The sequence below is a fragment of the Coturnix japonica genome, chromosome 2 (assembly GCF_054131305.1).
Source record: "Coturnix japonica strain WE chromosome 2, WE-NBRP24, whole genome shotgun sequence".
Lineage (NCBI taxonomy): Eukaryota > Metazoa > Chordata > Aves > Galliformes > Phasianidae > Coturnix > Coturnix japonica.
The window spans coordinates 126,844,335-126,861,428 of NC_140664.1; the positions used below are offsets into that span (position 1 = coordinate 126,844,335).

The 17,094-nt window shown below is 39.4% G+C and overlaps 1 protein-coding gene across 5 annotated transcripts in view; it reads right to left on the reverse strand.

Moving 5' to 3' along the window:
* The window catches only part of NRP1 (neuropilin 1), a 108,203-nt gene that overhangs the window by 47,392 nt on the left and 43,717 nt on the right, over window positions 1-17,094 (reverse strand). For all 5 annotated transcript variants that reach the window (XM_015853139.3, XM_015853138.3, XM_015853137.3 and 2 more), the window contains exons 4-7: window positions 15,515-15,696; window positions 11,080-11,307; window positions 3,981-4,136; window positions 1,500-1,666 (exon numbers count right to left, since the gene is read on the reverse strand). In XM_015853139.3, the coding sequence (XP_015708625.1) occupies window positions 1,500-1,666; window positions 3,981-4,136; window positions 11,080-11,307; window positions 15,515-15,696 (733 nt within the window). The remainder of the gene's footprint in view (window positions 1-1,499; window positions 1,667-3,980; window positions 4,137-11,079; window positions 11,308-15,514; window positions 15,697-17,094) is intronic.

Genomic DNA, 17,094 nt, shown 5'->3' on the forward strand with positions numbered 1-17,094 from the left:
TAGAACACATGAATGAGATTTGACAAGCTTTCTTGTTTTGATTATCCAATCATAAATGCATAAGTGATGGTAGAAAAGAAGGAAATAAAAAACAAGTGGTGGCCCTTTGACCAGATAAGACACATGGACTTTGATTCTGATGCATTCCATCCTTTTTTTCTACAAGCATTACACGATTAATAACATTTCTACAAGCAGCAATGATTAATAACAAGTTGAGCACTTAGGTAAGATTTTATTATTTATTCTTAAGTAAAGAAGAAGGATCAAGAGATTTTTTTTTGCCACTCTGAAGCCTGATTAGGTCCATCAACAAGAGCTCAGGATGTGTAGAGGCCCCTAAGCAGGACACCTGAGAGTCCCATTGTGTGCCAAGGATCAGAAATGAAAGACTTCCCCTTCTTTCTCTCCTTTACTAACTACTGCTCAACATGTTTTTAAGCTCTCTTGCAGACAGCAAACCTCACAGGAAACACTGATATGAATATTCTTATTGACAGCTAATGAGACCTTTTTATATGTCAGTTAGCAATTTCCCATAGAAAACAACAGGAGCAGAAGAAATGTTCTGAATACCTGAATGAACTTTCAGTATTTGTTATATTAATCTAATATACACTAAACTCTCTCTCTCTCTCTCTCTCTCTCTCTTTTTTTTTTTTTTAATAAAAGAAACAGAAACTAGATCACAACACAACTAAGGAGTTGACCTACATAATCAAGATAAATCTGTATTCTTTGCCTAATGAAATTAATACTGGTGCGCTACTGTAGGTTGTTATTTGCATACAGTAACTCATATGAACAACTTTAATCTGTTCAGGGATTGTGCACCATGAAGTTAAGGGCCTGGTAGCAATTAGCAACAACCTTCAGTGGACCCACTGAGCTCAGGGAATCTCTTCACAGGGACAAGTGTTTGCAGGATTGCTACTGCTCCTGCACTGTCAGAGCAAAGCTGAGGCAGACAATTGCGCTAAACAGCACTATGTTTAAGGATGTGGAAGAATTGCCACTAGACAGAGACCAGTAAACTCACCTTCTGTTTAAGATTTTCTAGAAAGGACCTAGGTCTTCTGAGGTGAAATCAGAGTGCATGAAAACACCATCCCATATTAATGCTTAACTATAATCAGCTTGAGACATAGCACATGCTCAGTTTACTGGGACATTCCACTTTAAGTGCATGTTAAACTAATATTGACTTTTCCACTAAACCAAAATCTGCTATTTGTGCCCAGAAGACTGAAAAACAATAGACGTGGGAAGCAGAAGAATTAATCTTCCTGACCTTTTTTTTTTTTTCTTTTATACCTTTGGGAGTCAGTTTTTCTATGTGTTTAATAGTGTTTAATAGGGAATTTGAGCTTTCCACTTGCAGCGATTCTTAGATTATGTAGGAGTACTTTACTGTATTATTTTACTTTTTCTTCTGCATTCTCCACATTCGATAAACTCCACAGGGTATCAATAATATCTTTAAAGCATTATCTTTTTACCTGTATCCATTCTTTGACAGAATCTTCCCCTGGGGTCCAACCATTTTCAGGATAATTTAGACGGGACCTTTCTGAAGACCAGATAGCACTGTACTGGGAGGAGACAGTGATTTGATCAGAGTGAATTTCTCCTGACTCCATACCTAGTGGCTCCATGCACTGGAAATCTGAGGAAAAATAAATTACCATCATTACTATGGTCAGGTTTTTGAATTTATTTTTATGTGACTTTGAATTCTTTAGCAACTTTAAGCAAAGCAGTATGGAGCTCGTGGTACCATTCTTAATATTGTCATTCAAGTTGCCATGGCAATTCCTATAATAATAATGCTATACAAATATTTCTAGACCAGTGGTTGTAGTCATTTCAGTATAGGACAATAGAATTCTCTTTTCTAGGGTAGCACAGGCACTGCTGTAGATTTGTAATATAAAACAACGTGTGTTCAACTCATAATTATGCACAAAGCCAGGAAAGACAAACTACATGACAGTATAAAATAATTCAATCTCAGAACTATGTATATTCTCCAGAACAAAAAGTATAACATGTTTTAAGATGTTATCAAAATTGCAGCTGTTCTCTTTTGATCCTGGACACTAGAAGGAAACAGACCAACAAAATGTGAATCCAGTTCAGAAGAGTGTTGACACAAGCGAATTACCACCTCTTCTGTAATGTGCTGCATTTTTAATGAGTTGACCATCTTCATCCTGTCTCTTTCTATACACATAAAATTACCTAGATAACAGAATCAATTAACAATGTTGTCAATATTGGAAGTTCAAAGGCTGATAGGGCATGGACTCTAAATTCTTTCACTCTTCAGAAAGATGCTACTGTTGAAGAAATAGAAGCTAGTAACTTTAGATGGATCCTCACACCCAGCTGCATAAGGACCTTTGTCAGGTTTACCACTTTGATTTCAAGGGCAGAAGAAAAGAGCAGGTGCCTGCACTACAGTCTGGGGAATTAATCTTATATTAATATAATTCATTTCATCACTGGTTAAGCTGGCTTAAGAGAAAAGGCCAGCTTTCCTTTCTGAGAGAAGGAACTGTATTTCCAACAGGTGGTTAGCCAAAGGTTTCAGAACTGCTAGAGAATGTTGGCTGGATTCAGTACTGAATTCAGGACTGAGATGCATTTTCATGATAGTATGGGAAGCCTGCTCTGCTGCTGATTCTGATTCATCTTGTATGTTGAACAAATGCACACTTGAGTTTTGAGAGGTACAGCTCACTGCTTTTGAGCATTTGACCTAAGGAGGAACAGTGAATCATAGGTTGGATAGGACCTACAAGATCATCTAGTACAACTGTTCTCCCATTACTGTAGCTACAACAAATCACTAAACTATATCTTGTAACTGAATTATCAGCTTTTCTGGTAAAATCACATTCTCCATGGTGTACCACCCATCTCCCTCTTTCTGTGCTGCTAAAAAATATTAGGTGAGGTACTGAAACTGAAGCATGTTAGGGTAAGTCTTCTTAGGTAAGACTTCTTACATCTGTGTAAACCCCCTTCTGCTTGGAATCAGAAGGCCACTACAAAAGACCCAAGAGATGGTAGGTCAGAGTCATATTAAAATATCTAAAAAACAGTTGTCCAGTTTTATGGATGCTTTCCCATCCATGCCAGCTGGGTATGTCCTGCTACCTCCTGCTGGCTATGAATGTACAAGAAAAAAAAATGAAAATACAAAAGCAGAAAAAGGGTGGGGAAAAATTGGAATAATTTCTGTTTACCCATTTTTCTCTTGTTCCTTCTTTGATTTAACAACTACAACTCTGAATCTGCTCAAAACTCAGCCACAGAAAGGAGAAAGTTTGATTTAAAGTGTATATTTTATCACCTAACAGAGCAAGGAAATCTACAAGGGCATAACATAACATAGCCTATTATTTTCCTGCATCTCCCTCTCTTGGTTTCATTCCCTGTCCAATCAACAAGCATGAAAATGAGGCAACTGGGAGAAAAATAATAGACAGAACAAAGCTTATGTAGCTTATGAAATGTCTAAACAAGAGCAGATATATTAAATGGGTTCTTCTTATTCATGAAATCGACCATCAAAGCTTATTGTAATAAAGAAGGCTTTGGATAGTGCATTTATTGTACATGCTTCATTGTTTTAATGCAACTGTTCAATTGCTCTGCATTCCTGTGTTTCCTTGGTCAGCAGAGGCTTTCATAACTGTTCCAACTTCCTGAGGAATAAAGCTGTGAGAGGAATTCTGCTTCTTGCAGAATTTTTTCAAAGGGTAGCTGATCTTAAGAAAAAAAAAGATAGGAAACTCCCCCCCCCCAAAAAAAAAGAAAAAAAGAAAAAAAGCAGAACAGCAAAACAGAACTTACTCTCCTCCATCATCTTATTTATTTAAGGTTTCTTTAAAGTTTCATGCAACACCTGGTGTGCGAGAAGACATAACAGAGAATATTTTCCAAGAAACTCTGCAGGATGCAAAAATACTGACCTTCTGATACACTGCTCTGTGACACGCTGTAGTTTGCTGAAAATCCCTCTTTTGCTATTGCACTGTCAGTGTAAAATACCATTGAAAGGATCCCTGTTGAAGAGCGGACGCGGCCTGGGTTGTTCTGCCCACAATAACGCCCTATGTGCGGGCCAACTGCAAAGAGATAGAGTACAATGGTAAAGGAGCACTTCTACTACAACAATAGATGACTCTACAATAGCCTCCTAGAGAGACTTCCTCAGCAGGAGTAAGTGAAACTTCACAATAGTTTAAAATCACAGCCTCATCAATAACTTAGCAATGAACAATAAATTGCTTATCCTGCCCCAGCGGTCTTCTAAAATGCTCTAGATAGCACTCCATTAAACCTCAGAATACAGAAAGAATAGGATTTCAAAATGTGTTCTTTAAAGTGCACAGAAACGGTAATGATGCACAAAATCACATGTACAAAACAGCAGAAGTATGTTTCCAAGTGTGACTGAAGCACCTATTTATGACAAGGACATTGGAATGGCCTGATTTGCCCACACAGCCTACAAGATGCTGAACGCTCTTAGCTCTGGTAAAAGTTCAAACAGCATCTTTCTGGATTTTTGCTCAATATTGCAGGCAGTCTGTTAATTTTATAGCAAATTCAGAAAAATGTTTTTGCATTCACATTGAGCGAATGACCAAATTCTCTTTTCCCCTTCCTATTTATACCTTCAGCGCATCCTCATGGATCTTTCACCTATATGCTGAATACTAAAGATTACCATAGAAGAATTCAGGTGGAAAATATTAATCCATTCAATAGTGCAAAGATTTCTTGAGTGGAACTCCGTGTCACAGAACAAGTACACATACATGATTTCTTTTAGTGTTCATAACACATAAACTGGTTCCTGCTATTTATTCTGGCTTTCTTGTGCAGGGAGATAATCTTTTCCCTTAATTACACTACTCAAATCACAACCAACATATGTGGTCTTCTGACTCTTGAGCACTCACTATGGATAGATCCCTAGGTGGTTGAGTACTGACACATCTCTGCTTACAAACAATAAGAAAAGATAATGCTAAACCCATGCGTGGAGTCAACGATAAAAATAATCATAAGAAATCATTCTAATGCTTACACCACTGGCTTTCTAGACTTAAATTAACACCTTGTCATTTCTTTAGGAACTCCATTTAACATTCAGTTTAAATTATAAAATGTTTATATATCCTAATTATTCACAGTTCAAAGAAAATCCTCAGCTAACATCGTTTTGTAGTCATTTGTTGGCATTTTTCAACAAGTAAAACAGTTCCAGCTTGGAACAACTTGATTTTGTAAGCCACACACTTCTGTAAGGCTCTTGAGTTGCCAGAATGAGGAAGCTCATGTGATACAGCTTTTGCTGCCAGCATATATATTTCAACCAATATTCTGGCCATGGTCTTCACTTGCTATGGCAATCCCAGGACATTCTGAGTACCTGCCAGTCCAGCCCTTTTCCTCCAGCATTGCTCATTTTCACATCAGTTGACTGAAACACATGAATTGGATTCCTTCTCATTCTAGAAATAATAAAGCTTTATGGTTTTTATTATTTGGAGTGAGGAAGTTGTTCTGGAGTGTTACAGTTACTGACTTTTTAAAAAAGACAAAATTATACCCCAATTCAGGCTCCAGTTGTGGTGCTGGTGGTATATATATATATATTTACAATTTTTGCATATGCACACAGCTCTGACACTGCTCTTTCTCGTGATGGCCTTTTGACATTACAGCTGCTGTTCTCGCTCTGAACTGAATCAAAATAGGGAGGATAAGGCCACCATGTTAGGGCACTCTGAGCCTCCCTCCTCCCATTTCCTGCAGGGAAGCCTCTTTGAAATGACAAACAGAAGAGAACTTTGTTTAAAGCAGACAGGCTTTAAGAGTCCCCATGACTCACTGGTTTATAATTTTTAAGACACATTCAATAATTCTGCATTTCAGTCTTCTTCAAATTAGCACTGTTATCACACTACTATTCCCTTTCCTAGCTGTGTAGATGAAGAGGCAAAAACTTGCAGAACATTACAAAGAGGTATTGAATTTTTTGCACAGCATGTAAACCTCAGTGTTTGGAGCTAATATGGTATTGATCTAAGCAGAATTTGATCAAATAGAAATTCTTACTCTTCTTACATAGACACCTAATACATTTAAACTCCTCCTTGTTCCTATTCAAGTCTTGATGAGTTTTGAATGACAATAAATTAACACGTTTCAGGTGTCACCACATGAAACAAATACAGTGTGGGGAACACTGAGCACTGAGAAGTCATTAGGCCCAGAAAGCTCTTTGCAGCCTTTGCCTGTTGACAATCAGGTGACTTTGCTGGCATCCCACAGGATGTCCTACTCCAAGTGTGAGCCACTTGGAAATGTTCTCTCTCAAGGTCACTTCTGCATTACCTGTGGAACAGAGGCATTTTTGTGAGCCAGCTACTTCACTGATGGCCCATGGTCTAGCTATTTCTGGGGCCTCAGCGTGATATGATAGAGTGGAGACCCAAGTCACTTCCAGATTAAAAGATGGAGGGGTAACTAAGAAAGCTGTCCCACAAGCTTTTGGACTAGATTTAAACAACAACAACAACTAAAACTGTATTGAACTACTAAAATATCAGACAAAATGTTATATTAACTAGTGTTCTTATTGGATTTTAGAGTTTGCTTATAGAAGTGTGCTAGTGTGCTGCCAACAGTATGTTCACAGCACTGTGATTGTTATTGACAAAACATTTGCACATAATTTAGGATGCTAAAGAGAAAACAACTGAAAAATGAGTTCTGTTCTCACAGTCCACTAGTCACACTGAGCTTGAATACACTCAAATCTTAATGGCTTCTCATAAGAATGTAGAATGCAACCACAGCGGAGGAGAAAAACCCAGATTAATAGCAACCTTCATTTGCACTGATGTAAACAACTGCAGTGAAGCCTTCTGTTTTGCTCTGTAACTCAGTGGTATTGACTGAAGCAGCAATGCTCAGCCTGTGGTTCTCAAACCACAGGTAAACTTCTTTAAATTAGTTCTGAGCACCTAGTAGACAGCCCATAGAGCTTCAAAGAATGCTGCATGATGAATAGGTGCAATTCATCACCTGAGCTAGCCCTCATTTTGACTGGTCTATTTTTCTTCAAAACCATCAATGGAGTGTTCTTGGCCAAGGCTGGCTGAGATACGTCTTGCCTTGGGCGAAGACATCTTCAGAGCCTAGTTTATCAATGAGAAACCATATGTTTCTATGATGTCATCTACACTCTTCTTCTCCAACTTTACTCATTTCTGTCTTCCAACCATGAATCTTTTCTGCACTGTATTTGCAAAATGCACCTGTAGTTCCCAAATATTCTGACAGGACTTGTTTCACTTCAAGCTCTCTTTTAATGAAGATACCAAAGGGTGCCCTTGGCATACAGTTTGTTATGTGGAAACAAAATGCCATGCCTGAGGCATTCCTGAATGCCTACCATTCCCCTCCTGAAACAACAAAACACTTAAACTGGTGCTTAACTTCAGACCTGTAAGTGTTCTCAGCGAATTCCTTTTGAAGTCAGTCTAACCACTCATGTGCTCTGAAAATAAGCACTTGTTTTGCAGAATCAAGTCACAGGTACTCAGCACCTGCCAGATTCCATCTAGTAGAAGGATAACCAGAGAGACTGAGGACTATGATCACGACAGAACATTTCAGAATTAACTTCTTTGTGAATGATTACTATGGCTGCTGGAAAGTTTTCTGAAGAGTAATTGTTTTCCAGCATAAAAATTTTAATGATGGAGAAACAAAATATACATGAAAGCATATTTACTTTGACACAGTTTAGTTAAGAGAAATAATGGAAATTCTTGAAGACAGAAAATTCATCTCCTGTTGATTCCTTGTGCTTGTAACCAAACTCCAGAGTGAAAGCACTCAGCTTAGGAGGATTTTTATCTGCACTAACTTAGGTACCTAAAGTTTACAACTGAGTTTGTGATTCACAGAATAGCCATTTGGCTCCCAGAATAGCCAGTGAGATAAACACCTCCAGAGGAGCAGTACCTGGACCCTACAGTAAATGTCTGAGACCAGGATCAGGGTTGGGTCCTGTTCTGTGCTTGGAACATTAGGACTGGCAATGTCTAGCTCACACACTGACACCTGCTTTCTGGGGAACACCTGCTTTTACAGTGGAGCATCATGTCCAGTGGATGCCCACCTCATTCTGCCCTGAATATAGCCACAACTAGTTTCCATCAAACTGCTCTTTGTGTTGTATTAAAAAAACCCCAACATAATCATACCTACAAAACAGAGATGTTTTGCTTGGATCCTGGGACTTGAACAGAAGGATATATATATATATATATATATATATAAAAATTAAAAAGTTTTTATAGTAAAACAAAACAAAAAAAGAAAAAAGAAATTCAAACTTCTTTTTTGTGTGTTTGTTTTCTCTAAGTCCGTCTGTCTGCTCTATTATTAGAGCTAGACATCCTTCTACTCTGTTTATATAAGTGCAGTGCAATGAGAGCTTTAACCTCTATCACAACTGGGAGTGTGAGCAGTAACCCAGTACAGCAAAGAAAAATAGTTTCCTTCTGCATGGCTGTGTGCATATCAGGAAGTCAAGGTGGCCAGGGAGCACCCTCTGGACCTATGGTCAGTAGCCAGAGGAGCAGATTATCAGAGTGAGCTTGCTCCTGGATGGCTCCTTCCTCTGAAGCAGGATAGCTGTTAAACGTGCCATCCAGACCTGCTGCATTCCAAAGCACACTTGGGAACGGCTGGGGAAAGCATCAGCTGATGTGGGTGAAAAAATGTGTAAGGGAGTATTATCTAACATTTTTCATAAATGTGCTATTTCTACGCAGATGCAAATTAGATTTATGTTGACTTCCTTATTATCTGGACATTCTCTTTTTGGTACCTAGAAACTTTTAATTTCTATCTTCAGTTTACAGCCGGGTCATCCCAGCAGTTTCCCATGTCTGCTTTGCTCTCTGGTAGAAACAGTTCTCCCTCCCAAGCACTCATCTTGTGACGCATGTATCACATGAATAAACACATCCTCTTCATCTTTGTTAAGTTAAACAAGAGAGCCTGACCTCTGGCTGAGGAGCATCCTACAGTACAATGATGTAGCAAATGTTTCCTTACAATGCTACAAGATCCAACAGAATGTATCTAAGGAAATGCTCTTTTCTGGTCTACAAATTCAACTGAATATTTACAAACATGAAACACCCTTATTGGATGTCAGGAGCAGTTTGGATTTAGACAGTTTGTGAGGGAATTGGAAAGCAGATAATGCCTGTTGTTAATTGCTCTTCAATATGGCTCAGTCACTGTCTTGAACCAGGAAATTACTGCTTTGAAACCCTCTGACACTAACAATAATGCCTTTTTTTTTTTTTGGTTACATTACACAAATTGATTGACTGGATCATCTTTTCACATATCAGTTGAAATCCAAGCTCTACAGGAATTTAGCTTGAAAGGATTTGGCCTATGTACAAATAAAGCTATTATTAAATGTTCCAGACATCGTTATTGTATTGCTACAATACTGTTTTCCTAACTGAGGCATTAAATACTACTTGCAGTTACTGTCATGGCTCTTTCTTCCCTGTTTATTGGAGAGGACTGAAAAGAGCCACGATAAACCCATTAAGCATAAAACAAAAAGGAAGAACAGCTATACATTAAAAAGCACATTTTTTTTTCTTTTTTACTGCAGCATCAATAAAAACTTTAATTAAAGTGATACTGAGGATTTATCTAAGAAGGCAGACAAGTTCAAATGTGTTACTAAAATATGTTCCTAAAGTTACATGTTTTCATTTAAATGAAATATTTATGTAGCATTAGCAGTTTGTAGAAACCGACAGAAAATATCTATTATTTAGAATGGGTTATCACACCAAAAGAAAACTAAAATATCTGTAATTAGTACCCAACACAAACAATATCAATCCTCAGCCAATGAATTTTGTCACCAGTTAGAAAAGAAAGAAGAAAAAAGACAGCTACAGGATACTTCTCTTTATCAGTCTGCACTGTGCATAGAAACAGTGAAAAAGGCATCACAGACAGCTTGACATAGCTGTTTGCACAATCTGTATGGGTGTTTGGACACCCTAAAGGGTAGGCACTCAGCTTGAGCAGCCCCTTTTAGTGGAAAAAAAGAAAAAATAAAGAAAAAATAAAGAAATCACATCACTATTTTGTTCAACCATCTCTGTTAAAGAAGGGCGTGAGACTGGGCATGGGGTGAAATGAGGGCTGACTGTCTCCCCAGCCTCTGCCAAGATCTAGCTATGCACTTCTCCAGTTTACACAAGGTTAAGTGTGGTCAACAGATAAGTGGAAAATTACTGAGATGGCAGAGAAATAAATTCCAGTAGGGCACCACCGTATCCATCCTGGCACGTGTGCCTGGTTAATCAGAAATTATAAATTAACAAATTAAGAGAATGCCTTTGGATTTGTTTGTACTGATGGAAGAGAGAGCACTTTGAGCAAAGAACCCTGTGGTGCCCAATGATGCTACCTGAATGGCTAACTGGGGACTGCCCATTGACCTGGGTTCACCACGTGTGATTTGGACTGACGGTTACTATGTTTGCTCTGGCACAAAAATCCTCTGCTTTGGTAGCTGGTCTGAAACCTTGTTCCTCCTCCAGTTGGAGGGTTAAGATCTGAACTCCAACTTGTGCAAGTTTTTGGAAATTACTGGATAATCCCAACGTGTTATCTGTGAAACTCTAGGAATCTGTTATAAGGTTGCATATTTGATTTATTCAGTGTACAAGGTCCACCACATATTCTATCCAAAAATAGACCTTTTCTCTGAGCCAACTGTTCAAAATTAAACATATTTCATAAAAAAATCATTCACACTGTGATATGCTTTACTGAATGAATTTACAGAGCATTTTCCCCATTTCTCTTCAATTTAACTCATTTCACATAAATCAAACAAGGACCTCTGTACTGTGGCATTTAAAAAAATGAGAATGTGCCTTCTGCGGCCCACTATGGAGTAATGGTTATGTGTATCACAGTCCATTTTTCTCTTACCATCAGGGAATCCGTCCCAGATTTCCAATCGGTCATAGCGACAGAATGCTCCCCCTGGAGTATTTGAATCAGGTTCTAGTTCAAAGCTTTCAAATTCCAGTATAATCTCCGACATCTTTGGTGCAAAGATAATGTAAGTGCATTCAAGGCTATTGGGATATTTTTCAGGGAATCCAGGGGACTTTATCATTCCACTTGATGAAGTAAAGTTTCTGGAGCATTCAGGTCCTGCAAGAGAAAGAAAAATTCACCTGGCTTAACACTATGTTACTAACAAAGCAGTTAGCTGGAAAACAAATTAGGTTGTATTGTCTCCCCAGCAGCAAAGGTGGCTTTTCAATGAAACACCTCATTTTAATTGCTGTATTAATCATTCAGCCAGCTTGTTCATATTATTGATAGTCAGGTTTTTAAAGCACAATTCACATACACTGTCTGATCTCCAATTTTCAATTTGTATAGAACAATATGAAAACTTGTACCAGCTCTAGAAAAAATTATGACAAATACAAAGTCATGTGGGAACAATGAAAGTGTAAGCTGCAGAAATCTCAACAGAGCCCTAGAGAAATAATTATAGCCCCTTCAAGCTCAGATCTTTAAATCTTATGGCTGACAGGCTTTTATTGGTAAAATAGAAATTTTTACGAAAGAGAGCGAGTGAATTCAGTAGAGGGAGTAGTGGTTTCAGATTCCTGGAGCACTGACTCAGTAACTCTGCCAGATGTGACCTATGCCTTCTTGACAAACTAAATGTGAAAGGTAATTCGTACATGTACCAAGGGTGAGTGACTCATTCTGAGTGGTGTTGACACAGGTGCACCAGTAAAATGTTGCTGTTAGTGCAGGCATGACAAACTGTGTGATTACAGGCGGTGTTGCTAGAAGTCACCTAATGTCAATGTTGACATGCTGGCTTTCCCCAGTGTCCCTACCATGGCATAACATGTTGCCCCTAATACTGCTATTGGTGGAGGAGGCAGGTAGCAATGGAGGAGCAAGGGTATGAAAGGCCAGGTCACTGGATATGCCTTTGTGAACAAACGGGACTAAAACCAGAGACTCTTGTCGACAGATCATGTTTCTCCCTTGTTTATGTCCTCAGAAATCCTCTCTGTGGATCCCACACCTGCAGGTGTGCTCTGAGTAAGCCGCAGGCTCTGCCCACATATCTTCCCACAGGGTCAACTCAGGTACCCCTCTCTCTGCCTTTTGACACTCACAGTTTAATGTAAAGTGATTGATGGGGTTTGGGGCATCTGTGAGTGGCAGCTGACCTGGGGAGTTTGGGGAGGATGGCTCAGATGAAGCTCTTCTGACATGGAGAAAAGGAAGGGTGCAGGCAACAGAGTTGAGTTGCAACAGGCCAGTATGAGCATGTGAAAGCTTTTGGTTTGGATGAGGATGCACAGCTTCCTTAGAGATCGTAGTCAGTAGCCTTAGAGGATTTCTAACGCTTAACACAGATCATTGAGGGAAAACAGTCTGGCTTGTTGCAGATATGCATACTCTTATTTCACCACAGAGAATGTTTTCCTTGTGAATGTGCCAAACATATTACCCCCCACAGATCTGGCTACCTCCCAAGTAAATTCAGCAGGCAAGAGAGAGGGCTGAATGAATGTAATCAGTTCAGGTATTTTTGTCCTTCAGCAGACACTGATGGGAAATGCTTGAGCTATCACATCAGCGTTCAGAACATTTCATGGCATATTTTGGAAGATCTAGAAATTAATGCTCACTTAACCTGACCCATTCCAATTTGGGAAATTACATTTTGCCTGCTATTAAATTGCACCCCTACACATTAGCCGGATATTTCTCTCCCCTCCTCGTCGTTTCCTTGTCTCCCTGTCACATATGGGAGGGTTATATTCTGGTTGTTGCTCCTCACTCCCACCAGTAGCTGCTGTTCCAGGATATAACAGCTTTGGAGTATGCCATTCATAGCAGAAAGTGCTCTTTACTCTTCTTGGAATCCAATAAGAGATGCAGTATAAAATGTAAGCCAGGATCATTATTGCTTTATTAAATACAGTCAAATCCTGGCTCTGTGAGTGCAGGATCGACAGGCTCCTTACGCTCACACATAGAACCTCAGTACCAGCTTGTATTAGATGTTCAAGCCAATCTGGTGCGAGAAACAAAAACTGTTTTCAGAAAAGCTGCCTTACTAAAATGCCCTCTACAGATTTTGACCCTTTATTGACACTGTGGAGAAACTTCAGGAATTAAATCAACACTGAGGATACAAGGAACTCCATGGAGAGGTATTTGTGGGAAGCTGGAAGAAAAGGCTCTTGTGGAGACCAAACAGAATGAATACTTCCAAGGCACAGAGATCACATGTGATCCTACTCTCAAAGCCCATTCTGCTTTTATCATGGTCAGTCTCCTCACAGTTTCCATGGCATGTGGACCTCTGAGTGCTAGGCTGGGAATTCAGCTTAGGACACTGGAAGTAAGCTTTCCTTTTCCACAACTAAGGATACTTTCACATCCTGTAATGCAGAAATTCTGGAGTACAGCTCAGCCTTTGGCTCAGCACCATAGGATGTTGAGATTGGGATCATTTTAATGCCTCTCCTATCTGGGAGATGGTTAAGCAAGGTTTTAAAGGTATGCTAAAGAAGAGCATGGTAGTCTGATGTGCGCACCTGAGCTTCATCTGCAGAACAGGGTAAACTGGTCAGCTTCATTTGGTATAGAAATTAAAATGCAAATTTGGAATAGCATCTGTGCATTAACTCAAAAGTTAAAAAGAGTTGCATTCCCACTGCAACTATAACTTGTGCCCTTTGTGTACACACAACATTTTCTTATGCTGTACCTGGTGATAACTTTGCTGCCTTAAAATACTGTTTATGTGGAATGAACTAGAGTTAAAGTTGCTCTGGGTGCCATAATTTTGAGTTTCTTGACTTCTCTGTGTGTAAAATCACACTCATAATGCCTTCTTAACATGGTTAATATGCATCACTGAGAAATGCAAATGACCACACAAGGAAATAAGCAGAACATTCCTGTCAGAGTTCTGACTCACAGCTTCACTGTTAGAAAATAAATAAAAACTTTTCTTATTGGAAACATCCATTTGCTAAAATAGATTGTTTCACAGACTACTCACTACTTCACTTGTTCTCCGTGTTTCAGCCTTCATCTTCATTACAAATGATAGTGTATATATAAGCAGTGAGAAAATTTAGGATGTGATATCAAGAACTTAGCTTCCTAAAGACACCAGAATAAACAGAGATATTTTTTCAGGAAAGCTTGGTGTCACTTGGATGATGAGCTCTTTCAAAAAATTTGACCCCGGAGGTCACCAAAAGAATTTCAGAGAGCCAGGAGTGGACTTACAGGCAGGGAAGATGGTGACCAAGAGGTCTGTGGTCCCAATTAGCGCTGTGCAGAGCAGCACTAGCATGCAACAGAGACCTCACAACTGCAATTCTCCTCATTAACAGTACAGCTGCCAACAAGTGTGTGCACTGAATGCAGCTGAAGATCTGGCTCTGGATTAGGTACATATAAGGGAACTAAACTGGTTCCGAAAATGTAGCAGTAACTGGGAGGGGATTGTTCTGGAAGTCTGGACCTTCGAGCTGCTTTTGTAAATATGACTCTGAACACTGACATCAAAGCCAATATTTGTTTGTCACTTCATTCTGAGCTTTTTGTCTTTTTGTACACTAACTAGTTTTGGTCTTGTATTCTCCAGGAATAGAGTAAATGAATTATTTGTCTCCCTCCAGCTATAGGGAAGGTGTACGCCAAACATGATCTCACTGTCCTTCTAGCTGCTGGCTCAGAGAGATATCAAAGAGTGATTCTCTACAGGCTTGGTTAACCCTAGACTGGTTCTCTGGGCTTTATTTGTGCCCTGTACAGCTATCTGTGCTCTCTGAACAATCATCCAGTAGGACATGTTTCTGAACTGTGTGACCTTCCCCACTCCTTCAGCTGGCAAACATGATTTGTGGAAGGAACAGCAACATCATCTGCTGCCCATGTGCACTTTGGTCCTTTCTGAGCTTACCGCTGTCTCTTGGGAATGCAGGGTAAGCACTAACCAGAGTAAGTTGGGGACTCAGAAGGTTACTGCGTTGTTAGGGCTGAAACACTGTAAATCATACAGTAATTATTATCACACAAAAGAAGAAAGCTAATGGTTTTAAGAAGGTCCAAACAAACAGCTGATGAGGACTATCAGATTACACCCAGAGGAGTCAGTTCTCACATACAGTTGACCCATTGCTTCCTTAACACTTTCCACCCACTGAATACATGCACTACATCGTAACGACAAAGGTAACACAATCTTCTCTTTCAAATATTTTCCTGTATTCCCCCCACCCCTAAAAAATATGGTGAACTTTTTGATGAAAGTAGAAGTCACGGGTTAGGAACTGTATAACAATGAATTTTTTCTCACCTCTTTTGAATACTTCATAACGGATAGAAAATCCCGCTCCATGTGTTTCATAGTCGGAAACGAATTTAATAAAAAGATAAGGTCCTGAAGACACTAAAGGAGGGGGAGCAATTTTTCCACAGTACTTTCCCCATAAGCGTCCTTCAGCATTATCTCCATCAATCACTTCAACGTAATCATACCTGGTAGACAAATGGAAGGAAGAAACTTTTAACTTCCAGGAAAGAAGGAGACCTAATTAATTTAGAAACCATAACACAACATAGATAATCAAGAAAAATGCTAGCTTGCTTGGAAAATGCATTATGTTGAAAGATGTAAGCAAAATGAAATAATTAAAATGGACTACATTATGTCTGTAGACATCATCTGGCAACATGGAACTATTAGGAAGAATGGTGTCCATTATGCTTGCAGACAATGTCAGCTAAAGTAACCAATTAACATAAAAAAAAAAAATGAAATCTCATGAGCACAATTCTGCATTATTAAATTGTGTTCCTTTGTCTATGTGGTGTTGTTATCAATACATAATGCATAGCATTCTTTTCAAACTGTGAAGTTCTGTTATGAATTCAGAAACGTCTTTTTAGCTGGAGCTCTTCATGAACAATACTTTCATTTCCATATGCTGTCCTCCAAACATATGTCCACGGAATAATAAATAAATCCCAAAGCATTACATTTTCTTCAAAACTCCACCATGCTGCAGATAGCAAAACCTGCTCTTTTCCCTGATAGCTGGATGAACAATTTTCAGCAAATCTCAAAGTCCACACATCTATCACAACACTTGAGTTTACTCAGATGAACCATCCCTCATTACAAAGCACCTTTGAGTAGGTGTTTGAGCCAAGGAGTGCACACTACAGTATTCTTGCCTACACAATATGTGATTGCCAAACAGGCTGGGCTAAACCCTCCCCTGCTTACTTGCTAGATTTCCAAGGACTTCATAAAAGAAAGTGCAAATGTACAAAAGCACAAGTGTGCCTAGGAGCAGCAGTCATAGCTGGGACCCTGAGTTCTGACACCAGCAATGCCAGCCTGAGTGGCTGGGTCTCACACCCTGATTGCAGGGGGCTGTGCAGGGCTGGCAGCTTGTTGCGCCGAACCAACCCACAGCATACAAATGAGCATCCTAGTCAGAGAGGCACGAGGTTCAGGTGCAGAGACAGGTCGGGTTTTATGTTTTATTAGCGGATGATTTCACTTGGCTCTGGGCAGGAAGGACGTGCAGACACAATCTGAAGAACTGGTTTAATCTTCTCTAAAATGCGGTGGCATTTAGAGACCGGGTTCTGCTCTGCTCTCTGCTGGGTTGCAGTGAAAGCCTTTGCCCTGTCTGTGCCTCTTTGTGTCTCAGCCACGCTGCCGTTTCACTTCACAGGTTGCTGTTAGTCAGACAATCCCATTTACTTTTCATTATCCTACTACAACTGACATTGAAATGTAGCCATTAATTTGTTTAGACCTTTATTCCGCTGTTGGGTTCACTGAAATGTTCTGAGCATATTAATATACAAGGAAGATCTAAAACTGACAGGACAGTAAAGTGTGTCTGACATTTTTAAAGAGAT